Here is a 26,736-nt window from a genome sequence, read left to right on the forward strand (position 1 = left end):
TGGGAGGTGTCAGTAACGTTTTTAGCTCCTGAATAGGCTTTTATTAAAGGTCCCATATTACATAAAACTGACTCTTGTGAACATTTAGTCATGTTGGAATGTTTTACCTAATCAAAATAGCTGGACTTGTTTTGTTTTATGCACACATGTTTGAGTGATTCTTCAAAATGAATCTGTCAAAATTTTTAAAGCTGAAATTGCTCTGTTCACCCTTGTGATGTCATGAAGTGATAGTTATCAAGTAGCTTTTATGTTTTGTTCAGTAGAGATTGGCAATTCCAGGACTGAAATAGCCCTAATGCTTTCAGTGAAGATGTCATGTGGTAATACTTCCTGTATTACCACATGAAATCACAGTGTTTTCTGTTTGAGAGAATAATTCAGCCAAAAATATGCAGGGTTTGTGTCAAACATGTGTGCATGGAACAAAACACAACTCCAGGTATGTTTTTGATGAGGATACAACATTATAACATATAATATAAAATAGCATAATATGGGTCCTTTAATATTGGTAACATAAATGCTTTAAGTATGATTAAACACAACTCCGCACACAATCATCACTGTTAAACTGGGCATTGCATGGAAGACTTAAGGGGGGAAATGAGAGGGGAGATGACCAAAGTCTGGAGGAATAAAGGGGAGAGTGAAGGGGAGAGTGAGGAGGAGCAGGGTCACAGGGAACAGCTAGACTTGCGTTTTAAACTCAGATGTGTGAAATGTCACTGCCAGAAATACATTGGTAGATTGCAACCACAGATCAGCAAAGCCTAGATTACACTAAAATGGACCAGGTACAGTAAAAGGTGCACAAAATTGCTCTGTACATAGTTGGTAAGTTTTTTCTGACAAACATTGCGATTACAATTAAATGTGTGATTTATGATTTAATAGATTCTGTTGAAAGTTCACATTTTAAAATGTCCAGGAGCATTAATATTTGAGAATGAAATATGAACAGATAAAATATGAACTCACATACATTTCAGAACATGTCTGCAATGGTGTAGACTAGACCTGTCATGATAATTACTATATACACCATATCTTGACTTTCCTATCAACTCGATATGAAAGCTGAAACAATATTTATTTGGGCTCAGTATTTTTCATGTGTATGCCTTCTTTTTCTTCTTATTTTGGTTATTTTTTTGGCTATATGATAAGATTTAAGCCATAAAAGTTGAATTAATAGCTTTTATGACTCATTACAGATGCAAACTAACTACTAAGGTGTTTCATTTTGCTAGTTATTTATTGCAGCTCATGATTTTTTAATAACATTGATTTAGAATAGTTTTGGTAGTTTAAATCTGCTCTTGGGCTTTTGTGTCAGTGGCATAAATTAGTTCCAGTATTATCGTTTATCGTCTGTATTTACTTCAGCAATATATTGAACTTCAAAATTTGTTATCATGGCAGGCCAAGTATACTGTAGACAGGATTAGCAGTTTTTAGATAATATGATAGGATAATTTGTTGTTTGCAAAGGATGTAAATAATTGTAGTATTTTCATTTTCCTAATTTCGACCACTGAAATTGAAATCTCAATATGATGCAGATTAATCTTGCAGCCCTTTTCCCCCCACTTTCATTTCGCAGTTTTGTTAGACGAGGTGTGAGCCAGTAGAAGAGACAGCTCCCCCTGAGGAAGATTTTTAGTGTGCAATAGAGGTCAAATGGAAAACTTAGGTAAGATCTGAGTCACTCTTTTCCACACAGACACTGGCTTCTTCATTCCAAACATCTGCTGTGCCACTGCACCATAATCATTAGATGTCTCACTAACTTTAATGTAAGACAAATGCTACTTATAAGTAACACCTGTAAGTGAGAGAGCATTTTCTGGTTACTAACATGCAACCAACCTTGAATTTACAGTAATTACAGTGCCCATGATCATACCAAGAGAATTTTAAAGCACAATTGTAGCTACTGGAGTGAACAGCTATGGCCAAATTTCTGAAATTAAATTCAATCCCTAAAATTCACACTTGCCTTATTTGTGCTGAAGTAGACCTGTATCCATGCAAACAGAGTCAATAGAGACCAGTGTGACGGGGTGGCACAAAGAACCAGTTTACTACTTTGTTATTTCCTTCAGCTACAGGACACAATAAAAGCTTTCCTGTCTAGCACATCTGACCTTGAAGAAATGGAACAACATGATCAACAACTATATCAAGTGGAGTTAAAAGATACAATGAGACTAGCTGAGAGACTCCAAAAGCAGCAACAAGACAGCACCATGCAGTATATATAAGATGACATGATCTGATAATGTTTACTGAATGGTGTCCAACAGACCCGCGGAGGTAAGAATGCCACAATATCAAATTTCAGTGTTTTGATTATACTGAGAGGAAATATTACAGTTTAACAATTTTTCACAGTTACTGACAGCAACATGACCCAACAAGAGTAAAAACCTTTTATTTCATTATTGTTGTTTAATGTGTGTTGTTACGATTCCTAATATGTGGTCAGGTTTATGAGATCAAAATAATTAAGTAAAGTGAATGTGAACTAAAGATACAGATACATTTAGGATAGTTATATTGATTTTCTTTTAGGCACACAACTTTTTCAGTGAGCTGCATTTACCTTGATGTGTTTGGCTGCTAGCTGTGAGCTCAGAGCTGTCACCGATCTTGGTGGTGACATGTCATATATCTTATATCAGCTGATCCCGTGTTTGAACTTTCAGCCCATACCTCGTCCCAGTCCATCATGTGATTATTTTCTTTTGCAGTGATCTGATACAGAGGAGGCCACTGAAATAAAGGAAGCAAGGCGCTGACACTACCAAATGTGATGAAGGAGCATTCCTCCTTCCACACACCTGGGGCACCATATTCTAAAGACTACCACACGGCAGGAGTCTGAGCAACCTACCAGATCCATCAGGCTGACCACGCTTCAGGAAGTAGCAACAGCTGATATATGATATACCACCATAAGACTGGTGACAGTTCTGAGGATGGCTCACAGCTAGGAACCAAGGTCTCACTGATGAAGCTGTCTGCCTAAAAGAAAAACAATATAACTAACAGAAAGGTTAATTAAATTCTTTACATGTAGGTTTACTTTATTTAGCCTGATTCATCAGCCGGTTTCACTTCAAGGAAACCATCTGACCTCACAGCACTACAGTTCATTCGCTCGATGGTAGGTGGGTACTTTTTAAAATTTTACCAATCACTATTATTTGGTCGTGACATATGTAATGCGCCGCTAATGGGACGAATTTGTATATTAAGCTTTTCTCATATCCCATAGGAAGAAGGGGTCTATGTTTTTCCCCTTGATAAAATTCACCAAACATTCTCTTTGTTCCGGCTTTGAATCCTCGATGTAGGGAATCGTTGCCAACACAGAATATATGGCTCTTCCCTGGTTTTTGCAAAGCATCTAGTATATTCCGATTCCTGACCTAGTTGCTGGAGAGAAATGAAATTGAGCGGAGGCACTAGGTGGTGCCAGCCTGACTATACTTTATCTGGAGTATAGGCTGAATTTTAAAAACTTGATTTAGCTTAATTATTATTATTATTTTTATTTATTTTTTCCATCCTTCTCAAGCCCAAATCAGATGACATGCCCATTACAGCAGACTGGCTTCCCCTCCACACTGAGTGAAAAAGGTCTCAGGGACATTCACAACTACCAGAAACTCCCAGTTCCAGAAACTCCCGGGCCTTGCCACTGCTACTTGTTGCCTTCAGGCAGGTACTGGAGACAAGCGTATATGCTTGTCACAGTACGTTCTATATTGACTTATTGATCAGTAAATTAGTAATGAACAATATTGTATTTGCTGGATCAGATATCGGCTTCCAAATATCAGTTCAGCAGATATCCTGGCTGGACATCTAAATTAATGTAATAAGACTATTTACTGGTTGTAGTCGGCTCAAAACAAAGTTATTCAGCAATTACTTGTGGGATAAATAACAGTTATACAACACATTTGAGTCAGTTTGCCTTATTTTATTTATGTTTTAAGAAAATAAATGCAGCTTTTAGTTGCTGTACTGCAGCACTGGTATCGGTGGATATGAGCTACCAGCGGATACTTTAAATCAATAGTATTTGAATCAGTATCAGAACTGGAAAGGCTGGATTGGTGCATCCCTAGTCTAGGTAAATACCACATTGTAACATAAATATAAATATTAATATGTGTTGGAAATGTTATTCTCTTCTAAACTATTATTTTACTAAATTATCATCAAACCTTTCCCTTTGTATAAAAAATAAGTATCAAGTAAGTGCAGTATTATTTTGGGTAAAATGTAGATCCTTGAGCTGTGGAAGGTCAAATATTTAACATGTGAGTCATTACAGACAGAGGCTGACCAGTAGATGGGGTGGGTGGGGAGAAGTGTTCATATTTAAGCAAAGAGCTGAATTAAACAGACTTCCTGAGTTGCAATATGACATAACCAAAATACCACACCACAATACCCACCACAAGGATCCAAGCACGTTCAGTTTCAGTAACCATATCGCTCAGCAAATCATGACAGGCCAACAAAAGGATACTTCATTGACAGAGAAACTTTAAATTAAAGTTTTATAAGCAAATAGTTTAGGCTCTAGATTACAGTTCATCTATAGACAAGGAATTTCTAAAGAGAAAAATAAAGCTTGTGTTAAGTCTTCAGTGGATAATCTTCTACCACAATCAAAGGGCTTTATTGATTATGTTTTATCATAGCACAAAACATAGGCGTGTCCAAACCACTGAGAGAACTGCTAAAAAAACAAACATTGATCTACAATACTTGTTTCAGGGCATCAAACAGCAGATGATAGAATGATGAGTTATTGAAAAGACGTGCTGTTGATCACGGGACGGCCCCCACCCAGTTTCCGTACAACCCCCCCCCACCACTACTATACACACATACACACACAGTGAGCTCCCATGATAACAAAGTGGAGACTGTAGCACATATCTTGCCTGTGCACACATTACATTGCTATACTATTACTTGTACTTCTTACTTTTAAAAATTGCAATAAACACATGGTTGTGACTATAACGGTGACATGCGTGAAGTGAAAACACTATGATTAAGTGTGCCTGCAAGACTCTACCCCTAAGCCAAGAGTGTAATTTTAAATCCTCAACACAGGGAAGCTAGAAACAAGGAATACAAGTAAAAATAGATTTAATGATTATTAGCAAATGTTTGATACTTTTTTGAGACCTGTATTTTATTTTCTGTTACAAGCACCCTCCCAAACATGCGTGTGAGAGATAACAGATTCATACAAACACACCTTCCCTTCAGTTCAGGCCACTTTTCACAGGAAAGGCACACGACACAATAGTTTTACAATGGTAAAGCCACATGAGAGAACAGAGTTCACTACATGCCTATGCCCAAACTATACTAAAAAGATGTCATCCTGTCTGAACAGACAGGACAAGACAAGGAAATACTATGATTGCACCTACATCATACTTACAAAGCACACTTAACACATGCTGACTGTTGTACAGACTGGCATGTCGGTCTCTTTGCTACAGCCAGAATAAGATGATTTGTAAAACAGCTCAGGCTACACAGCACCTCATTTGGGTCTTCCAGTAGGTGCTTCTATCTCCAATGGAGAGGATAAACTTAACTTGTACTTTCCAAAAATACAAACACGGCTAAGAGTGTTTGTAAGAAATATAATTGTCCTTATATATTTCACCACAAGTTTTAATGTTCACCACAAGTTTTCATCACAGAATGTAGACAGCCTATTGTAACTCCAGAGAGCCTCCTGAGCAGCAGGTCCCAGCTTGCCTAAGTGTTATCCCAAGGACACGTTTAACTGTGCTCCTTCAGAAGGAGGAACAGAAGAGGTTTTCTTTAGACAGAGCACTGAATGCTGCCAGGGGTTTGAGCAGCTCACACACACTGACAGTATTTCTCACCAAAGCCTTGAGTCCTGCTTTATTGCTCTGCAGGAGCAGAACAGAATCACACAGTCACAAAAGGCACACCACTGTTTGACCACAGGACAGTTACTACTGCTGCACCCTGCACTGGGGCCAGGACCAATAAGAATTGATGCAATTATGATCAAGGTTTCATCAGTGTCTCTAGAACAATGTTGTGTCTATATCTTGATTTGAACTAGTAGTGTTTATGTTTGAATCCATGGAGATGCCAAATGAAAGATCAATGAAAATCATGTACATCCGTTACATTTGTTTACAGAGGCGTGTTACTGCCTCAGGTATGCTTATCTGTCTTATCTGATTGTTTTATATCTTCTCTTTTACTTTTGAGAGAGTATATTTGTGTGTGTGTGTGTGTGTGCGTGTGTGTGTGTGTGTGTGTGTGTGTGTGTGCGTGCGTGCGTGTGTGTGTGTGTGTGTGCGCACAAAGTCTGTGGCAATACCATGGCATCTGGCGCATGGCTCAGTTCCTCCTGACTCAAAACTACTGTTGACTCAACAGTGCAGGCTGGTCGCATCCTGTCTCACATTTTCTTTTGCACATTGTGGCATTTCATTATTCATAACTGTTATCACGTTATCATAACTTTTAGAATGGACACTGAGATTACACTACTAAACAAAGTAAATTTGTTTCATAAGAGTGTTTTTATCAGTATCACAAACAAAATCCCTCTGCAGCTAAACTGGTGTGTCTTCTACATTTAGGGCAGGCACCACAAAGACAACTGTGACAGCATGAGCTGCTGGTCTTACACCTCTATCTGCAATTGAATAAAAGAGCCTTGATGTTTTTAGCTCAATATTTCAAAACAGAAGTTACATTACTTCAAGTCGAGTATATCACTGATAAAATAATGTGGGAACAACTGGAGACACAAAAGTGAAAGAGCTCAAACAAACTGAGAAGACAGAGAAATACACTTAATTCACACTGGCAGAATCAACTTCGTACTTTGGAAAAACATGATGACATTCACTGAAACTCAAGTGACACGTGTGCGTGTGCGTGTGTGCGAGGAGCAGGTTCCCACATTCTCCAGATACTCTCACTTTGTTCCACTGCAGCGCTACTTTTCTTCACATTTTGAAGGCAGAAGTTCAACAGAGCTGAAAACAATCACACTCAACCCAGAGACACTGATTGAGCCAATGAATAACATTCATTTTCAAAGGTCTTAAAAGAAGCATGAGCCCAACCAGTAATCTCAGCACACAAAACCAATACTCAAAAAGACATTACACAAAATGTAATGTAAATATGTGCATAAAACTATCAGTCAGTGTGGATAGGACCCTCTGCAGGTGTATTTCCCCCTACATTTGGGGTGGGTACTACAAGGACAGCTAAAGGGGTGTCATACCTTAAAAATATAGTTTATGTCTTATTTGAAATGCAATCAATAATAATACAGTTACCCTATAATTGTTACCATGGGCCAATACCCAACTATATTGTTACCTCATATTTACAGTGTGCTCTATGTTATTTCTAAGATAGCCTAGAGATTGGTCCAGAAGCTGTCATGTGACTATCCGAGGGTTTTCCACAAAAATGTACACATACACATACATACATATTGTCAATCTATAACATAAGGCTAATGGAACCCAAGAACGTTGTATTGTCGCGCTAGCACTTTTTCCACACATGTGAACTTATCCATAGGCGTTTTGATACTGCTTTCGTAGATGTGAGAGTGCAGAAGACGGGTATAAGTCGCAGCTCTGTAGCCGAGGGGCCGAGCCGGCTAAAGTGCCCGTGGAGTGAGACAAACTGTGCCGTTTTAACCTGAACGTCAGACGTTCATAACTCATTGGACTATTCACGTGGCCTAAAAGTAGTTACCCCAGCTCTTTGCCCTGCATGAGGTCTATACTATTATATTTCCATGACTTATCATAACTGGGGCCACAGCGTGTGTGCTACCTGTTAGGAGAACCGCGGGGAGCAGAACGCAGTAGAAGAACCACACAGCCACCTGGATATCCATGTCCACTGGCTCAGATCAGGCGCATGGCACATGCGGAGCCACAGCGAGCACCCGCCGCTACACTCCATCGGGATGAGCGCATATGGGAAAGAAAAATGACAAAAGGAAAGTAGTCCAAGCCGTGGGCATGACTCCAGTTCAAACCACGTCTCAAAACGTTCTGACAAAGTTGCGATAGAAAAGTTTTAACAGATAAAGCAGATTCAGTCCGCTAGTCCTTTGGATATGTAATCCGCGCCGAACTTTTTTCAGAGAGTTGTTCGTGTTAGTGAACTCCTCCTCGGGCCCAGTCCAGCTAGAGGAGTAGGTGGAAAAAGTGATTCACAGTCAGCGTCTCAGTTCATAGAGGAGCTATTCTCCAGCTGCATGGTCACCTCCCTGCGCTCTCGCTCTCACATTAGACAACTGTTGGAACGCCGCTGTGGTGCGCAGTCTTGGTGCGCAAAAAGGCGCTTTGAAATAGGGTCATCTGACAACAAACTCAACAAAACCAACCTACATAGTGTTAGTAAGTGTTTGCTCAAAGCACGCGAAGTGAAATGTACACAACCATAAGTTGCCAAACTTATTTTGTTGTAACGTGTGTCAATAGCACCATCTACTGGAAGTACTCAAGTTATGCATCCAGATAGTAACCACGTTGCACTTTATTGCATACCATCACAGAACTGATAGAGAAGTCCTGACTTGTGTAATTCATCTTTTATTTAAAGCAATCCAACCACTGAAATATAGACTAGTCCACCTCATCAATAACTATAACAGTATTTTATTATTTTTATTATTATTATTTTATAATCTTAGATGGGTTATGTAGTCAAGATATGTAGGCTACATTGTCTTTCACTTCCTTATTATTGTATGCTCATTTCCGTGTGCCAAGTATGCGCGTCATGCAGCAGTCTGACTCCGAAGACCCGCAGGTGTCCCACCGGGCTCTCTTTGAGGATTATTTAAGTTGTCACGTGACTTTGTGTCCAGAACCCGGGCCGTGTCGGGATGAGGACATCCTGAGCCGCGCGGCACAAGTGCTGTTGCGGCATCCCGTGCCCGTGTCTGAGTGTAGCGCTACACTGGTCCGTTTGTGCCATCATGTAATTAAAAAAATCCTGCCCACAGACCCATCACACTTGCCCGGCCTGATCCGAGCCGCTGAAATACTTGAGACGCTTTGCCTCAACTTGTACCTGCAGCCCTGGAGGAAGGAGATCCGCAAACTTAAGGTGGGACTGACCTTGTCTAGTTTGAATAGGCCTAAGTTATTATGTAGCCTACAGTTTAATACTTTTTCGCTGTATTTGGACACTTGGCTTGTATCTGGTCGAGGACCAGAGAAGGTTTTTAGTTTGTGGTGGATCTCGTTTTTGTTTTGTGGCCTTTAAACTGCTTGTGCGCGTCTGTCAGTCTTTCACAGGTGCATTTGTCTACTGCCTCCTGCCGGCCCTCGGCAGAAGTACTCTTCAGTCCATCTTGGCCTCAATCGGATACTTGCCCAACGAGATCGGGCTTCCTGCCAGGTAGTCTACAAATGACCTAGACTGATCTAGAGAGTTTAACATGCCCTACAACCATGTATTTCCTTTTGCCTGACTTACTCACTAATTTGCAGTGACACTGCAAAATTAAACAAAGATAAAAAACACTTTAATTGCAGTGAGTACAGACTGTCTGAGGATGCAAGTCCAGAGGGAGCCCTCCAAGTAGCCTTTCAGCTCCTGTTGACTAGAGCCTTGTGCCTTCACCTGTTCCAGCTGCAGCAGCACAACAGGCCTGAAGTACAGGTCTGTGTCAGCACAAAATTTCAAATGGAAAACTTTGGGTAAAGGATAACTGAAGAAAGTAATGATATAACGTACTCTCCAGGTGTGTGTGGAAAGACTCCAACTTAAACTGCCGCCTGTAGAGCAGTCACAAGGCAGCGAAGGTACAGGCATCAGCACAGAGGTGAAAGAGGGCAACCAAACTGAAGGGGAGGAGGCGGACACAGAAGCTGAGCTAAACCAAGCTGTATGTCCAGAAGATGCTATAGCCTCAGGCCTCACTGAAGACCAGTCTATCTACAATCTGCAGCTAACCTATCCTGACCTGGTGTTCAGGGGCCGCCCTCTGCGGCAGGAAGATGATGACCACACCCCTTCACAGCACACACCACTATCACACAGACGCTACGCACAGAGGACTCGGGTGCCATACAAATCAACAATCAAAGATATCATTGAAGACGAGGGACTGAGTGGTCCCTTGGGCCTCTCTCTGCATATAACATTAAGACCACAAAACATTCGACTCTCACCCTGCACTCAGCAGCACCCAAAAACAGGTAACAGCCAAGTCCCCCAGATTGTCAGTACAGAGATGCCATGCTTATGGAAGAAAATGTCATTACTCAATCATCCAGGAGTGGTTCATGGTAGAAAAGGTTTCAGAGGACATCTAGAAAGCATTGTTCAAATGACTACCTTTGAACCCTTTTCTTGTTATACTCTGTAAGTGAAGGAATCATTCAAGAGTGCGATTAAATGCACCACTGTCCAAAAGGCATTTAGTAGCCTTCATATATTAAAATACATTTATTAAAAGTACTTTTCAGAATACTCAAGATATGATTTAAAAACAAAAATAAGGCAGTCAACTATCAGCTTGATGTTCAGTTTAAATGCTCCTTGAACATGGTTGCAATGCAACATTAAAATCCATGTATTTCACAGATATGTCTTGTGAAGAAAATGTTGACTCCCCTGTCAAGTGTGAGGATGATGAGGTGCCCAAAGCAGAAGATGCCCAAGCGTGTACCCAGGACCACACCACCTCGATAGGCACGGAGGATCTGCACTCAACAGAGGAATCTGCAGCTTTGATCTAGTCTTTAAGAAATGTTCTCAAAACCACTTTCAAAGATAAAATATTATATTCATGTTAACATATAGGCCGCTTTTACTTCTGTGGCACATTAAATTAGAAATTTTCTATCCAATCCTACGTTTGAGAAAATTAGGTGTTTATCTACATGGTTCTGAGCAAAAAGTTTTAAGTTTTTGCATTGCAATTAATATGTATTTTTCTATGGCAACCGCAGGAGTGGATGGCTGTTTTCTTGTTGTGTGTCACTGTTTTGCATTAGACTGTTAAAATATTAATGAAATATATTTAAACTCAGGCAAAAAGGCCAAACCAAAACAGGCAAAATGTTGCCTATAATCCATTGCATCATTACACAAGTTACAGAAAGATGAACTGGAATTGTGAATTAGTTCTTGCATTGGGTCTAAGTGGGTACAGTAAATATCATATACACAAAATGAAATTAGAATGAAGATGCAAACCCTTATTCTAAGTATTTTAATCCATGTTAATATGTATATGAACTCATTGAAAACAGGGTGGGACAAAAAATATAGCCAAACAATTAGCATTTATAAAGAATGTAACTTTAGTTTTGGAAGCTACACCTATGACAAATAAATGTAAATTTTGTTGATGAAATTTGTTCAGTTTGAATTTGAATATCATTTAGTTTTTCTCATTTTTGGTAGCTTCATTTTTTCTGGTTTTTACACACATATTAGTATCTATTACTTAATATTTGTCTACCCTCCTTTCTGTTTTGATATAAAATGAATCAAATACCATATCTTGTTATGTTAAATAAATAAATATAATAATGATAATAATAATAATAATTAATTAAAAAGCTTTAGCGCAGCATGTACTTTTAATAGTATTATAATGTTTAATTCGTCACCTGTTTATTCCAATTAAATCTTATGAGTGGGGACATGTTCATTACGGTAAAAATGCTTAGTATATTATACAGTATATATACATTATATTAATCTTGTAGAATGATCAGGGGATGTAGATGCATCCACCACATTGGCCAGTGGTCTCACATACTCATGAGCAGTTTTGAGTTTCCCATTCTTTTAACTCATGCATACAATGTTGGTGATTGATTTTTATTTAAAGCCAATACAACTATAACCATTATACCCAATGTGCAAACAGTGAGACCAGCATGGGATAACCTACCACAGGCCTGACTTGTGTAAACAAACCCCAGCAGAAAACCCAGATAGCCTATGCAACTTAAGGGATAACTAATCGACTTTAAAATTCTAATTTTACAACTGCTGAAATAAACATTTTTGTACAGGATGTGCACATACTGTTGTGCACATCAGCATTTGAAACACAACTTTTTCCTCTGCTTAATCAGCCCTCGCTTCAAACATGCACACAGGTCAAACAAACTTCCTGGTCAGACAATGAGTTATTCATTGTTTCTCCTCCTGTATCTTCATATGTAAATGATTTAGAAGAAAATAATATGACCACTTTCATGGAATATTTAAAAAAATATCAGAACAGTGTAATAAATATGTAGCTAGATACATAGAATATCATTCCCAACCACATACAAATAATAAATAGCATAAAAAGTAAAAGCACACTTAGAAAAAGTTGGGCAATAAAAACATTTAAAAATGTTCACAATGAAAAAGTCCTTCTGAGATGCCAGTACAAAAACATGTATATACAATACTTGAGGAATGTCCTTGTCTGCAGCCCTGAGGAGTCCTGACCCTAGGTCTTGACTTAAGAGCAGGCTGCTGTCAGAATCCTGTCCCGGTGCTCCTCGTACTGGCGCAGCATCTTCTGGAGGTCGTGGTCTGCAGGGATAACCTGTGACAAATGCACATGATTAATGTTCTGACCATGTTTACACATGATTCCAACAATAATCAGATATTTTTTATTTTGTTGTGCAGGATAACTAGAGTATGTAGGGATCACAAAGTGGACAAACCAGTACAGGAGCAGGCAGAGGCATTTTGTGCTTGATAAGCCAGTCCTCATAGAGCTGGTGAATGGACTCCAAATATGCCTGAAAGAAAAGAAAAACATATTAAGCTAAATCAATCCAGTTTACAGCCCTGTACTTCTTTGAGAAATTCAGATATTGTTAATACATTTCATGAGAAATGTTGTGCAGCACTTTTAAAAATTTAAAATCACTGATACCCGCTTCTGCTCGTGTCTATAAAATCCTGCTACTGTCCAGGACTGCCAGTGTAGCCATGCGCCATTATGTTGAGAGTTACAGCGGTCTAGGAAAATCAATTCTTGAACGGGAAGTTAATGAACTAATTTCCATTATTAAGATGTGTTATATCAATATGGGGGTTCACCATAAAAAATGGTAAATAATTATGTGTCATAAACTATCACTAAATACTAGGGTGCTAAACTAAGGCCATACTGATCCAGCCTAACCACATATTGCGCTTGTAGTTCTCAATGTCTCCCCACAATAAAGCAACTGCTATGCTAAATCTTTAATTCCTTCTGCCTTAAAACTTTTAAATGCAAAGTAAATGTGCTAATATGTCCCCTCATGCACTAAGATTGTCTGAATGCATGTTATACATGATTTTATTTATGGTTTATGCATGGTCTATGCAAGTAGAGATCTGTGAACTGAACTGCCCTTTGAGATAAATGAAGTTGTTGATTGATTGGTTAATTGTTTCATGTGTACATTTAATGCTGGGGACACTGCTCACCAGTGGAATGACCTTCTCTTCTTCACGGCAACGAAGCCTCAGCCTCTCGTGGCAAATCTCTGGAGAGGTCTGGAGGTAAACTAAAACCAGACAACACACTTATTTTGGTTAATATAAGAGGTTTTAGAAAATACTAATACTGATACTGATTAAAGAAAGCACAGACAGGAAACAAGTGAATGTTAATAAGCACACAATAGTGTAATTCATACCAATGAGATCAACTGGAATGTGTATATTGGTTGTGATCCAGTCAAACCACTCACTCAGGACAGCATAGTCAACTTCTGGCATATTTCCACTGAAAACACAAAGCACAGTCAGTCATTTTGAGATTGAGAGGGTTTTTTTTTTCAGCGCATACATTACCATACCTTCTATAGAGATTCTCCACAAAGATGTACTTGGCACTGTATAGAGATCTCTCCATCATCTTGACAGGAGCACACTGAAACCCACAAAAAATTTAATACATTATGCATAAATTAAACAATAAATACATTTTGCCTGTATTTTTCCATTAAATGTCCTAATCTTAATAAGAATGTGTGGTTGACCTACTATTGGAGCCTGGTGCCGGTCTAACATGGTGAGCTGGACATAAGTTTGAAGGGTGATTCCCCAGCGCTCAGGGTCCTGATACATTAAACCCTAAAATTACAGAATGAGATAGATTTCCTCAGATGCGTCACACAACCCTGCATGGCCATGTACTGTATAACATGTAGATAACGAGGCAATTTTATCTAATTATCAGAACCATTACATGCACACATTGCATTTATAACTCAGTTTTTATTTTATCAGGATTCATGAACACTTTGTACTCACAATATCGCCTTCAAGTGGAAATGTTTGTTATAAGAGCTCATCATTATTGTTGGGTAATTCAATTCAATACCAATTTGCATACTGGGAGAACAGGTTATCTGGGCTCCACACACTATTGGAGCACCTGGAGTAGGGGTGGGCAATATACAAAAAAATGTATAACCAAATTTCTTGGATCCAGATCACAAATCTGATTTTGTCACGATTCCTGTAAACTTAGTATCAGCTGTAACACTCTCAGGGAAATGCTGAAGTTGATCCAGCCATACAAACTCTGGACTAAACTACACCATTGTGATGATTCTGATAAATGCTCTTAAAAAAGAACAAAAAAAAAATTCAAAAGGAGAAGTACCAGAGGGTTGTGACCGCGAACATTCCTCCATTTGAAAATAGGCTCTGTAAACACCTGTGCAACCAAATTAAGCACAGTAAGTAGATGGAAACAGACAGAAAACCAAAACAGAAATTGCAAAGAATTATGATAATCTCACACTAAATCTTTCTCTCATTATTTTCTTCTTAGAATTAATCTGAACTGGAAGAAGGACACTGTCTCTGTTCAGTCTATGGCAATATTTGCAATGTTATGGAATCCTAGGATTATGAAAATCTATTATATGCAGTATATTTTAATGTGAATATGTCTGATCCAAAAAGAACAAAAGCAAACCAAACAGTTATAACAACACTACTGCTGAAACAAAAATACATCAAATGAATGATGCACACTTGACTGATCCCACTGTGGTTTGTAATAATCTTTCTAATTACATTTTATGTGTTGTGAAAGTGAAAGTACCTCTATGTTTGCAGTTTTGCTGAAATACTCAAGACATGTTGTTTTTCCACTGGCAATGTTTCCTTCTATACAAATCTGAAAGAATCAAAAGGTTACAAATGTTACTTAAAGTGCATATGACTGTTTCATATGTTTTGTGCAGTTTGTGGGAAAAAAAAGTCTAGAAGAAAAGTACAAAATTACAGGCAATGGCAATGAGTTATAAAACAGAATACTTCACCCTATGCCATCAACACCGAAAATTCCATCCAAAATGCAAGGGCAATTTGCATGCAAAGAAGACATTTTTCTAACAATTCAAAACATCATATTAAAATAAAAGGTGTTGTCATCCCTTTTATAATCATAACTATTGTGCTATTTATTGTGCCCTCGTTATTATAGTTGATAGGTAACAGAACCGGATTTACCGCTAACGTTACTTATGTCATATCTGCAGTCCATGTCCAACAGGAAGTAAAATTATAAACTTCACCAAAATTACACAAACTATAAAAAACTAGGCAATAAGTTGTAAAATTTTAAATATCACTGTTAACTGTGTTTTAGTGAAAAGAGTCTAATCTGTCACATACACTTTAATTAAAATCTGCGGTTAATCGACTTACCACAGCCTTATTATTCTGTCCATTGCGCATTAGCTTTCCTTAGGAGACAAGACAAAATGTGACACAGTCTTGGGTCAAAAACAAGTTGTTATGGATAACGATCATACACAGTAGCACGCGATACGGGCAGACGCTCCAAGATGCATACTCACCATTAACCGTGTGCGTGCTCGCTCTGGTCCGTTGGGTGGACCATTTTCTCTGGTGCCTTAGCAGCCCCCTCTCAGTTACATGTGCGAAAAAAGACGATAAAAATTCATTGTTCGCCGCTATGCTTCGGCATTTATTCCGTAGCATGTCGAACTATCGCACACCATCCAGCGGCAACACTCAGATAATGGTCCTTAACCCATGTACGCCACCTGCTGCTGCGGAGTAGCCACTGCACTAAAAGGCCGGTGTGACTGCGCTGCGGCAGTAGAAGAAGAAATATAGGAAGTAAACATGTCACGCACACGCGGGCTGGACTTTGATTTTGGATATAATTGAATGTGCTTGTGTACAGTAAAGGAGTCGGAGTGCAGAAAATATGTCATCGGAGGAGGACTGCAGACTGAAGCTGATTAAATCCCGGATCAGAGAGTTTCCAGACTTCCCCAAGAAAGGGATCCTCTTCAAGTACAGTAGCTTGCACGTTGTTAATTGTACGAAAGTTGCGTTTCATTTGAAGATGTGCAGATCCTTCTCAAAACATTACTGGGAGAAAGATATTGCCTTGGCAGTGTTTCTTTTGTGGCAGGCACAACAACCTTTGTGAAACATCTGTGAAACAATTTATTATTACGTATTTATTCATAATTTTTCTGCCTGTTTTTTGCATTCTTTGTATTGTATGCTTTATATTTATACAGTTAAACTACTGAACTTGATAAAGATACTTTTAAACACTTAAACTATGATAATAATTGGCACAAAATGAACTGATAAAATATCGAATAATTATTCCATGAATTACAGAGACATCTGTCCCATTCTTAAGGACCCTGGGGCACTCACAGCTGTGACCAGTATGTTTGAAGAACATGTGAGGGAGAAGTTCCAGCAGGTGGATCTTGTTGTAGGTTTGTACAATTGTACTGACTTAACATCTCTTTTGTAAATCATCAAATGCCTTAACTCATGTTGATTGTATGGAAGCAGGGTTGGATGCTCGTGGGTTCCTGTTCGGACCCATCCTTGCCCAGAGAATTGGTGTTGGCTTTGTCCTGGTACGAAAGAAGGGCAAACTAGCTGGACCCACTATCTCAGTTGCATACGACCTGGAGTATGGAAAGGTAAGTCCACCCACCCACTGAAACATTCCAACTGAAATACTTCCAAGCCAATATCTCTGAGTGTTACTCTTGACCTGATTGGTGTACAGCCATTAAAGGAGCGCATAGTTTAATACTAAAATTTAAACTTTTAGGCAGAGGCAGAAATTCAGGTGGATGCAGTTAGTCCAGGACAGAAGGTGATACTCATTGATGACCTCTTAGCAACTGGGGGTAAGTCCAATGGCTGCAGCCACATTTCACATTTGAACATTATAATTTTTCACTTTTTGTAGTTGTAGTTTTTATTTTGTTGTTCCACATGGGCTCACCCGGGATTAACTTTAACCTCTTTCATTCCTGTTTATCTGTAATTGCTAATGTCAGATTCCTTTGAGATAGTAGCTAACTGCTTAAAACAGACTGAATACATTTGCTGTCATTTTGTAACCATACAGGGTCACCCAAATAAACCAAATGTATTCACAGTCCTGGTTTAGGGGAGTGGCCATATTTGTGGAATAGTCTATCATTCTATCTCCTATCAGTCTAATCTGCAATAGCACTGCCATAGTACATGGTCCAAGCGTAATACTTTGCATGTGGAAAGTGGAAAATTAAACTAAAGCTATAGCAGTGTGGTCCCATGTTGACTGTAGCTCATTTATTTTTTATATTATGTTGTTGTTGTTGTGTGCAGGTACACTGTATGCAGCCTGTGCTCTGATGCACCAGCAGCAGGCAGAGGTATTGGGCTGCTTAGTGGTGGTGGAGCTGAAGGATCTGAATGGAGCAGAAAAACTTAAACCGCACCCAGTGTACTCACTGCTCCAATACTGATACAGGAACAACTGTAATATATGCACTGGACTAGGAAGCACAGTACTTATATTACTTAGTATCACATGATTTCTATGTTATGGGAACCATTCTGTTCGATTTATTGTTTTAAAAAATTACAGAATCCGCAGCATTTTCAAAGATAAATGATGTAGCCACTGCTTTTATCACGTTTTGTTTGTATGCATGGCTTGTGTTAACATTATAGGAACAAATATGTACACTTGTTTTAATAAAATATAAAAAATAATTAACATAAGTTCATTATCCCGCCGAAATGTACTTCAGACATCTTTCAATGAAACATCTTTATTGCTTGATGCTTAAATGCAATTATTTTTTTTACATTAAACCATGTGTGTTTAATAAAATCACAATGCCACCTCAAAATTAATGAAAAACAAGTCTATAGTATTCTATTTTATGCATTAAATGAATGCATATAACACAGGGAGATCTCAGTTCAGTTAAATGGTTCCTGAAAGAATTTTAATATATTAATGTAAAACATTTCAAACTATTTAGTAATGTAACTTTTTTTTTTTAAGACCCATCATTCGTGCACTACAGCAGTGTATTTGTTTATTTGATATACAATCAGAGCAATAACTGCAATACTTTTCTTGATTTTCAATAAAACTGGTCCTAAAAATAAGAACGGACCTCCATTGTCCTCCAATGACGTTTCTCCCAGCATCATAAAAATACAATGAAAAATTGCAAACATGTCTCTTCTACACTGTAGAAAATTTGTAAAAACAGCTGGTAGTCATTACAGGCTCTCCTCTTCCTTAAGCCTAGTGCGCAGTTTGTTCTGTACCACACTCAGCTCTGTGTTCTTGTTTAACTTGAGGTAAAAATCCTTTCTGATCGGAATGATCGTAAGCCAGTCGGATGCTACCTCTGCCAGCAATCTGATGTGCTTCTCCATTTCACCTGTTCAAGAAAGAAGTCAGTCAATTAATATCCCTGTACATCTGTGTAGTTTATGAATAATACAATTCCATAATTGTGTTGATGTTTTGAACAGCCAGTCTTTGGTGAGTCCTCACAAAGCAGTGGATGTAAAAAGGTGCCAAAATGGCTATGCACTGTTGTTGAACCCAGTGAGAATTACCGTATTTGGGACAAAATAGTACAGAGGTAGTAGAGACAGTGGGCATTTTCCTTTGATTACACTGCATTCCAAATTATTGGGCAAATTGTGTTTAAGAATCATAAAAAGGTAATTTTTTTTGTTTTTCAGTGATCTCATGGATGGTAATTGTGTCTCAAGGCTCTTTGGGTCAGTGAAATCAATCTCAGACACCTGTGCCGATTTGTTTACCAGGCAAGTCCAATTATTATTATTAAGCATTATTAATCATTATTAAGCAGACCACCATTTTCAAGCAATATGAGAAAGAAAAAGGATCTCTAGTGCCGAAAAGCATGAAATAGTTGAATACCTTGGACAAGGTATGAAAAGCTTAGATATTTCACAAAAACTTAAGAATCTTCATACTATTAAGAGATTTGTAGCCAATTCTGAGCACACACAGATTCATGCAGATAAAAGGTACAATGAGGAAGGTTTCTGTCAAATACAATGGAATAAGAGGGCACCTGCTAAAATGCCATTAAAGCAGCAAACAGGTATTTGAAACTGCTGGTGCCCCTGGAGTCCTGCAAACCTCAAGGTGTAGGATCCTCCAGGGGTTTGCAGTTATGCATAAATCTTTTACTCCACCCTTAAACAATGCTCATAAGCAGAAACGGTTTCAGTGGGCCCAGAAATACATGAAGACTAATTTTCAAACAGTCTTGTTCACTGATCAGTGCCGTGCAACCCTGGATGGTCCAGATTTATGTCTCAACAAGGCTGCGACATCAGCAAGAAGGTGGCAGAGTCATGTTTTGGGCCAGAATCATGGGGAGAGAGCTGGTTGGCCCCTTTTGGGTCCCTGAAGGTGTAAAAATTACCTCTGTAAATTATGGGGAGTGTGACTGACCATGTTCTTCCATGATACAAAAACAAGGACCAGGCTTTCTGTAGCAAAATAATCTTCATGCATGACAATGAACCATCTCATGCTGCGAGGAATACCTCTGCATCATTGGCTGCCATGGGCATAAAAGAGAAACTCATGGTGTGGCCCACATCCTCCCCTGACCTCAACCCTATTAATGAGAACCTTTGGTTGGGAGTAACGCATTATAAAAGTAACGAATTACTGTAATGCATTGCTTTTTTGCTGTAAAGTAGTAATGTAATGTAAGGCACAAGGAAAAAAATGTCAGTAATGCATTTTTAACCTGGATTGAAGTGGTGGGTTTTTAATTTTTCTTCATAAAAATTCGCTAAAATCACCGCGATATCAGCAGCGGTGAAACGCCGGAGACACGGCAGGTGACCGCGGGCGAAAGGGCCGACGCAGAATTCTGCGCTCCACGGGGCTAAACGCAGCTGAAGCGCCTTGCAAAAACCCTGTCTGCAAGGCGCCTCCGGGTTCAGTCCTCCGGGTTCAGTCCTCCGGGTTCAGTCCTCCGGGTTCAGTCCTCCGGGTTCAGTCCTCCGGGTTCAGTCTCCGGGTTCAGTCCTCCGGGTTCAGTCCTCCGGGTTCAGTCCTCCGGGTTCAGTCCTCCGGGTTCAGTCCTCCGGGTTCAGTCCTCCGGGTTCAGTCCTCCGGGTTCAGTCCTCCGGGTTCAGTCCTCCGGGTTCAGTCCTCATCTTCCGCATCTTTGCAGTTATTTTGGTGAGAGTAACTTAAAAGTAATGAAATAGTAATGTAATGCCTTACATTACAATATTACTGCATTTAAAATGTAACAAATTACTTTGAAATGACAGTAACAAGTCATAAATAACTCATTACAGTGAGGCTGACCAGGGCAAACAAGGTTTTCAAAAGTAAATTTTAAAGCACTAATTAACAGTCTTTCTGGAGCTGTGCTCTTTCACACGACACAGATCTGCCCCAGGAGCACGTTGTGCTGATGGTAAACGCACAAATACAACCAAAGATTCGTGCTCTCTGTGTATTTTGATGGGGATACACGCCTACGCTCGCGTAGAGCATCAAAAAATAGGATGGATCCTATTTTCTGAAATCTATGCGCACAGGACTCGCTGCTCCATATGCGCGTCTAGTGCGTACAGTGGAGCCGCCCTCATTCACTTTCCATGCTTTCTAAAAATTGCAGTTTTTACGCTCACGTAGGGCAAAATACGCGTGCAGTGGAGCCAGGCGGCTGGTACCGAGGTGGTGCAAAACATAACCAACCAAACCTTCTGTCTGGATATGTTGTTCTGAGCGTCTCTCCTTCTCTCAGGCTGTGACACCTAACACCACTCCCCGACTTGAACCAGAGCTGCTCCCGCTGGTTCAGGACTCCGGTTTGGACCGCTGTTCCCCAATATGTATGGGCGTATCCTCAAACTTAACGACAAACTGAGGTGACAAAAAAGCCGGTAGCAGCTGAAGTGTGTGCGTTTTCTTCCTGTCGACGTAAATACGTTGGTGTCCCTGTCCAATAAGAACTCTTCTCCATCCCCAGACGCTGAGCGGAATTAAATAATGACGATTTAACATGCTTTCCATGTAAACCTCAATTATTATTTTATTTAAACTCGAAGGAGAAGAATTTATTTCCTAACTCAAGCACCTACCTCCCATCCCTAAAAAAAAAAAAAAAAAAAATCTATGCGATTCACATGAATGACCCAATTGACCAAGAAAAAGGCGATTGTAGCTGAAAGGCGACAAGTTTGCAGGTATGGTATGTGTAGAATCAGACCTGTGCTCAGAGCAGATGTGTAACTGGCAACCATCCTGTTGCAGGCCACCTCCATGATTAGTGCCGGTTTCTTCTCAGCCACAAAGACATTGCGAAGGATTCGGGCAAGTTCACAGAGACGCGACATCATCAGCAGTCGCTCATCCTGCACTGGGTTACGGGTCATGGCCGCCTGAAGCTTCTGAGCCTCTTTGGCACGAATCTAGGCATGGACAAACGAAGCTGTCAAGATAAGCACTGTGCAGAAGCCAACAACACAGTAAAACAAACGCAAACTCACTCGCTCCAGGAGGGACTGGGACACGCCCTTTAAGGCTACAGGGCTCTGGGTGGGGGTCAGACAGCTAGGCACAGAAGCTTCTTTATTCTCAGTCTTCTCAGCTGATTTTAAGGCCACTGACACCAAAGCCCTCTCCATCTGACACAATGACCAGACTTTTACACATTTGCAAGATTACAAAAACTGGGTCCCATTTCTGCAATTTGTATCAATGTAACTCTCTGATGTGACACATGATCAACAGATTTAATAATTTCCTTGTTATTGGAGAAGTGCAAAAGTAGCCTGGTCAACTTTACAAGCCAGGCTTATAAGAAAATATTTATGTTGTCATTTTGGTTCTAGGCTCCCTTTGGAAAAGAATGAAAACAGGTCAAGCCCCTTGACCTGTTTTCAACCTTTTCCAAATGAAAGAACCACATTAATGGGATCAAAATGACAAAACACTATAAATGAAGAGTTACCTTTGGAGTCATGAGTGCACGGGCTTTGTCCAGCACCTCCTGGGCCGTGGTCAGGCTCTCTGTCTGGGGGGGCTGTGGCAAAGGACTGTCTGGTATAGGTGGAACAGTGTCCACATTGAAACGTGGGTGCCAGCGGGTGAGTTTGTCTTCAGGCACTGACAAAGGAGGGTCAAGTGATGACAGGAAGGCCTGGGGACAAAACAGAGTCAGCACAGTCTACACAGAGCAGGGGCATGTGAAGGGAGAGGCTCACCTTGTGATGCTGTTTGACCAAGGACACCAAGTTGTGGTGGAAAATGTGTCGGCGCTCTAGCAGGCGTGTAGCTGTCAGGGTGGTCCTCAACTCCCCCTCATCTGTGATTAACAAAAACATCAGCTTACACTCTCAGAATGTGTGAATGTGTAAAAACTATTTAGGTCACACTATAACAAGTGAGATCTGACCACATGTGATGACAGGCTCCACAGTTAGCTGATATGAGCCCTTCTTGATGCCGTTGTTGAAGGTAGGGATGTTCTTCTCCTGACGCAGAGTGTATGCCTCAGGAAACACGGTTCTAATCTGGCCCACATGGCTTTCCTCAAAGCGCCTGCACGGAAGAACACATGAGACAAAGAAATACAGACATGCTTTGGGATCAGTAGCAGTACATACTTGTGCATCATGTCCTGTACGCCCTTTTTGATCTTCATGAAGGTGGGCGTCTCACTGCGGTTAAATAACATTGCCACCACTGTGTCCATGCAACGAAACATCTCAGCCAGGACTTTGTATTGATATGGCAGCGACAGGCCCGGAGGAACAGCCTGGGCGAGTGTGTGGTACTTCTGGTACGCAGGCAGCTCACCACTAGCAGGAGACAAGACAAGTGAGAGGTGGAACCAAACATTTACTATCAAGTAATTGCTTCATGTAAAATGACTCTCAGTCAGTGTTTGCTCAGAGGAGGGAGTTGTAAAATTGCAAATACAGGTTGCCAGTAGTTTAATTATCTCTCCAATCTTTGAAAAAAAAATAAAAGTAAAAAATTTAATTCAAGATTAGTGACTTCAAACATCTCAACTCCTGGGTTATCTTTAGTGGCAGTGCTACAAGACCAGTTTACGCGCATTGTTGACAATGAAGACATAAAGGGTCTACATTTGTATACAACTCACCTCTGAGGTTCAGCAGGCTTGCTTATTTTACTCTTCTCTTTTCTCTCCTGGGCCTTCACTGCCAGCGCTTTGGCCCGGGCAAGGGTCTTCTTGAGCTCCTCATCTTGTGAGGCAGGGTGAGGACCAGTTGTGGCTGGAGGGGTATCAGCTGTGGGCAGGAATAAAGTTTTGTCTAAGGGCAGTGGGGTGGTGGATGGGGGAGAAGAGGTGGTGGGCTCTAAGGCAGTGGTCAGGGATGAGGTGCTGCTGCTTAAACTCTCAGCCAGTTTCTTGATCCCCTCCAGGCGGGACTTGAGGGTGGACAGTTCCTCTTGTGATAGAGCCTAGACACATGCATAAACCCCAATTAAAAAGGTCCTTCTTCTAAGATTTAAATCTTAGAAGAAGGACCTGTTAAAATGGTTAAAATGGTGTTGCCTCAACACATACCTGGAGTTGTGTTTTGTTTCATGTTTGAGTAACCCTTTATTATGCAACAAAACACATCTCCAACTATGTTTTTGAGGAGGAAACAATATTATAACATAGATTTAAAAAATGGCATTACATGATCCCTTTAAGGTCTGCAGCTTTCCCAGTATTTTATATTTTTTTCACAAATGGGAACAATTTGTTCTCAAATATATTTTAACTCTCACAAGTGAGGCTGAAATAAAGCAAAGATGAACAAAACAATACAGCAAAATGTAGGTTTGCCTCACCTTCACTCTGCCTCCTCTGGGAGCCTTAATGGATTGCTTGCTGGAGTCCCTTGGTGGGGGAGAGTCTGACCTGATCTGTTCATTGTGCTGTGGTGCCTGGATACAAAGTAAGATCAATAGTAAGTTTATTTGCGGTTTGTGATGTAAATCTCAAGACGTGGGGTACAAAAGAACAAATTCACTGCTATGCATACTCAAGGCCACAGTAAGGTTTTTAAGTTTGGGTAATTTCTTGTATCTATGCGTTTTGGTTGTGTTCTTTAGAGTATAAAACAGATGTGTTTGATACCTGACGCTGTGGAGAGCTCTGCGGGAGTATTAGTTGCTTGCGGGCAGTCCTTCTGCTGTTTCTGGGAAGTTTTGTAGCGGTAGGTCGGCTTTTCTTAGCGGTGCTGTGGTCGGTCGTGGCAGAGAAAACAGCGGCCCCGAGATCAAATTCCGCGTCCCCAGAAGTCCGTTTGGGCGTGCGAGGACTGGTATCTAGCCCCACAACAGCTGGGTCCTGTAACCCCGCCGCCTCGTCGATAACTCGGACAAACTCATCGTGGATAGAAGAACTGAGCGGTTCTTTGTGCGTGGCCGACCTGGTCATGTTGGCTCGGCTGCTGTGGTTCTTCGTCGCTTTCGTCGGCCCGGCGCATTTCTTTCTTTGAGCAAAAAAGTCTGTGACTCGGACCTGAGACATGGCGCTATCCGTGTCCGAACGACAACGAGAGACAGATGGCCGTGTAGTTTAGCTCAATCAATACGTTTCAGCAACGCAGAAAGCCCAGAGACCGCTCTTCATCTCAAAAAGAAAAATGGAAGTTTCGCGCGAAACAGTCTCACGCCCGCCCCTCCGACCAGGATCCTCCCCCCAGGATCCTCCCCCAACATTAACAGTCTGATAACGAAACTGAAGTAAATATGTGAGATTCTTGGTTTCTGTTAGTGCTATAAACTTATAGTGACTATTTGGTGCTCAAAAAACAACATGAATGGATAGTGAAGACAAATCATTGAGTTGTTCCTATTAAAATGAAATAAAGTGGCCAATGGCCATTGCAAGAAAGATCAAGAGTACCTATTTACAGTTCAGATGGCATCAGTGGCATACTCTTTATAACAAGGTGGGTGAATGGGGAAATGAGGCACATGTAAAAATTTGCGAGTAGACAAAACTGTGGTGCGCCCTCCTAACCGGGAAAGGCAGCAGTGTGTATTTACTTCAAGAATGCTTGTCTGAAATCACAAGAAGAAGAGGACCTGGATGTAGTTGTTTCTGTTTCCGCAGTGTTGTAGTTTTCATGTTATAATATCTCACACCAAACTTGCTTCTGCGTCTACAAGCACCAGGTATGCATTTACAGATCTGATCAGGAGCGGCATAATTTTGTCTCAGTTTTCGTCCCGGGTTCAGCCGACTGCCCCAGCTCTGCGGGGTGCCCACAGTTGGATTGGTTTTCAGTCGCACATGTGTTTGCTTGGTTCTATGAAAGTTTGTTAAGGTGTTATTATACCTCTATGAATGTTCCTCCTGCAAGTACGTTTACTGATAGGAAGTCATACTGGTGTAGGTGATGGGTAAAACGAGGTTGTTTAGATATTTTATATTTCCATTATGATATCTATTGAACTCCAATGACTTGGGCATTAGTGATGTGTCCATGCATGTTTAGTACAAATCAGTACATCTGTTTTGTATTTACTTTATCTTTTTGTCAAACCACAGGCAATTCATTGTCTTTTGGAGGAAACTAGCAGACTGAGATTTGGACATCTGTAGGTGAAGAGAAGCGCCCTTCATGAGGAACAAGAGCGGAGGAGGTGTCGACCTGCGACTCAAACACCGACTGCAGCAGGTACCATGGGCTATCATCGCTGTTTAAAGCCTCACTAAATACAGAGCTGAAGGGCTTCAACAGCCAATCCAATGGCCCAAGTAGCAGGGAATTTAAACTTTTCTTTTTAATATTTGTAATATGACTCCATATACCAGCAAGTGTAATGATATGTGCAAATCTTTCAGCACTTGGCATCAAGCAGCAGTCAGTATGTGGATCTGTCTGAAGTGGCACAGGAACTGCAGAGAGTGTACAGGCAAGTGCAAGAGTCAAACCATCTGTAAATGGTCCTGAATTTTGTGAAAACAGTCCCCCCAATTGTACAAAAATCACAAGTTGGTGGTCCAAGAGTACATTCAATAAATATATAATGTCATTTTCCGCTTTCCCAGAATTCCCTATTTCCCTCTGAATGTTAATTAGCCCCAAACATCAACAATCAACTTTGTCACACCCCTCTTGGGTTTTTTGATCAAATTATGTTATTGCAGTCCATTAGGGTTATTAATCATACTAGTTTTTGTTTGATCTACATAAGTGATTCTCACTTTCCACGTCAAGTACGAACTCCTGACTTTTCAACTATCAGCAGGATAAAATGAAAACAACTTAATCATGCATTAGAAATTAAGATTCCAATAAAACAGTATATCTGGACAAAAACTGCCGAAGACC

At 40.3% G+C, this 26,736-nt stretch overlaps 5 protein-coding genes across 9 annotated transcripts in view; 2 read left to right on the forward strand and 3 right to left on the reverse strand.

Annotated features, from left to right (window-relative positions):
* The window catches only part of piezo1 (piezo-type mechanosensitive ion channel component 1), a 44,436-nt gene extending 35,977 nt beyond the window's left edge, over positions 1-8,459 (reverse strand). For 4 of the 5 annotated variants that reach the window (XM_055162774.1, XM_055162776.1, XM_055162775.1 and 1 more), the window contains exon 1: positions 7,897-8,458. In XM_055162774.1, the coding sequence (XP_055018749.1) occupies positions 7,897-7,960 (64 nt within the window). In that variant the 5' untranslated portion in view covers positions 7,961-8,458. Of the gene's footprint in view, positions 1-7,896 lie in introns of all 5 variants that reach the window. The other variant, XM_055162773.1, reaches the window with a different exon arrangement.
* Positions 8,460-8,801: 342 nt separating this feature from the next.
* Positions 8,802-11,531, forward strand: si:ch211-189a15.5 (uncharacterized). Its single transcript, XM_020921401.2, has 5 exons — positions 8,802-9,183; positions 9,365-9,477; positions 9,615-9,741; positions 9,824-10,280; positions 10,669-11,531. Exons 1-5 carry the CDS (start codon positions 8,845-8,847, stop codon positions 10,821-10,823), a joined length of 1,191 nt encoding a protein of 396 aa, XP_020777060.2. The 5' UTR covers positions 8,802-8,844; the 3' UTR covers positions 10,824-11,531.
* A 759-nt stretch (positions 11,532-12,290) lies between these two features.
* tk2 (thymidine kinase 2) lies at positions 12,291-16,145 on the reverse strand. Its single transcript, XM_020921248.2, has 10 exons — positions 15,918-16,145; positions 15,766-15,803; positions 15,158-15,232; positions 14,711-14,764; positions 14,086-14,175; positions 13,899-13,972; positions 13,737-13,825; positions 13,525-13,604; positions 12,768-12,845; positions 12,291-12,643 (listed from the first exon to the last, which is right to left on the reverse strand). The coding sequence occupies exons 1-10, from the start codon at positions 16,060-16,062 to the stop codon at positions 12,557-12,559; spliced, it is 810 nt and encodes a 269-aa protein (XP_020776907.2). The 5' UTR covers positions 16,063-16,145; the 3' UTR covers positions 12,291-12,556.
* Positions 16,146-16,169: 24 nt separating this feature from the next.
* On the forward strand, positions 16,170-18,262 carry aprt (adenine phosphoribosyltransferase). Its single transcript, XM_020921484.2, has 5 exons — positions 16,170-16,383; positions 16,723-16,826; positions 16,906-17,039; positions 17,174-17,252; positions 17,719-18,262. The coding sequence occupies exons 1-5, from the start codon at positions 16,295-16,297 to the stop codon at positions 17,856-17,858; spliced, it is 546 nt and encodes a 181-aa protein (XP_020777143.1). The 5' UTR covers positions 16,170-16,294; the 3' UTR covers positions 17,859-18,262.
* A 161-nt stretch (positions 18,263-18,423) lies between these two features.
* On the reverse strand, positions 18,424-25,083 carry cdt1 (chromatin licensing and DNA replication factor 1). The gene is made up of 10 exons (XM_055162933.1): positions 24,528-25,083; positions 24,239-24,334; positions 23,538-23,860; positions 23,035-23,229; positions 22,824-22,969; positions 22,633-22,733; positions 22,380-22,568; positions 21,916-22,053; positions 21,636-21,837; positions 18,424-18,794 (listed from the first exon to the last, which is right to left on the reverse strand). The coding sequence occupies exons 1-10, from the start codon at positions 24,921-24,923 to the stop codon at positions 18,631-18,633; spliced, it is 1,950 nt and encodes a 649-aa protein (XP_055018908.1). The 5' UTR covers positions 24,924-25,083; the 3' UTR covers positions 18,424-18,630.
* Positions 25,084-26,736: the final 1,653 nt, after the last annotated feature.

Source organism: Boleophthalmus pectinirostris, unplaced genomic scaffold (assembly GCF_026225935.1).
Source record: "Boleophthalmus pectinirostris isolate CB_2022bp ecotype Guang Dong unplaced genomic scaffold, ASM2622593v1 HiC_scaffold_5, whole genome shotgun sequence".
Lineage (NCBI taxonomy): Eukaryota > Metazoa > Chordata > Actinopteri > Gobiiformes > Gobiidae > Boleophthalmus > Boleophthalmus pectinirostris.

Coding starts and splice junctions, on each gene's coding strand:
- aprt (XM_020921484.2), top strand. CDS start 16,295: ATGTCATCGGAGGAGGACTGCAGACTGAAGCTGATTAAATCCCGGATC. Junction 16,384..16,722: donor AAGAAAGGGATCCTCTTCAA/GTACAGTAGCTT, acceptor CATGAATTACAG/AGACATCTGTCCCATTCTTA. Junction 17,253..17,718: donor TGACCTCTTAGCAACTGGGG/GTAAGTCCAATG, acceptor TGTTGTGTGCAG/GTACACTGTATGCAGCCTGT.
- tk2 (XM_020921248.2), bottom strand. CDS start 16,062: ATGCTACGGAATAAATGCCGAAGCATAGCGGCGAACAATGAATTTTTA. Junction 13,605..13,736: donor CATTCCAGTTGATCTCATTG/GTATGAATTACA, acceptor GTCTGGTTTTAG/TTTACCTCCAGACCTCTCCA. Junction 12,644..12,767: donor CTCTGCCTGCTCCTGTACTG/GTTTGTCCACTT, acceptor CATTTGTCACAG/GTTATCCCTGCAGACCACGA.
- cdt1 (XM_055162933.1), bottom strand. CDS start 24,923: ATGTCTCAGGTCCGAGTCACAGACTTTTTTGCTCAAAGAAAGAAATGC. Junction 22,734..22,823: donor GGAGCCTGTCATCACATGTG/GTCAGATCTCAC, acceptor TGTTAATCACAG/ATGAGGGGGAGTTGAGGACC. Junction 18,795..21,635: donor CACATCTGCTCTGAGCACAG/GTCTGATTCTAC, acceptor TTTCTTGAACAG/GTGAAATGGAGAAGCACATC.
- si:ch211-189a15.5 (XM_020921401.2), top strand. CDS start 8,845: ATGCGCGTCATGCAGCAGTCTGACTCCGAAGACCCGCAGGTGTCCCAC. Junction 9,184..9,364: donor AGGAGATCCGCAAACTTAAG/GTGGGACTGACC, acceptor CGCGTCTGTCAG/TCTTTCACAGGTGCATTTGT. Junction 9,742..9,823: donor ACAACAGGCCTGAAGTACAG/GTCTGTGTCAGC, acceptor CGTACTCTCCAG/GTGTGTGTGGAAAGACTCCA.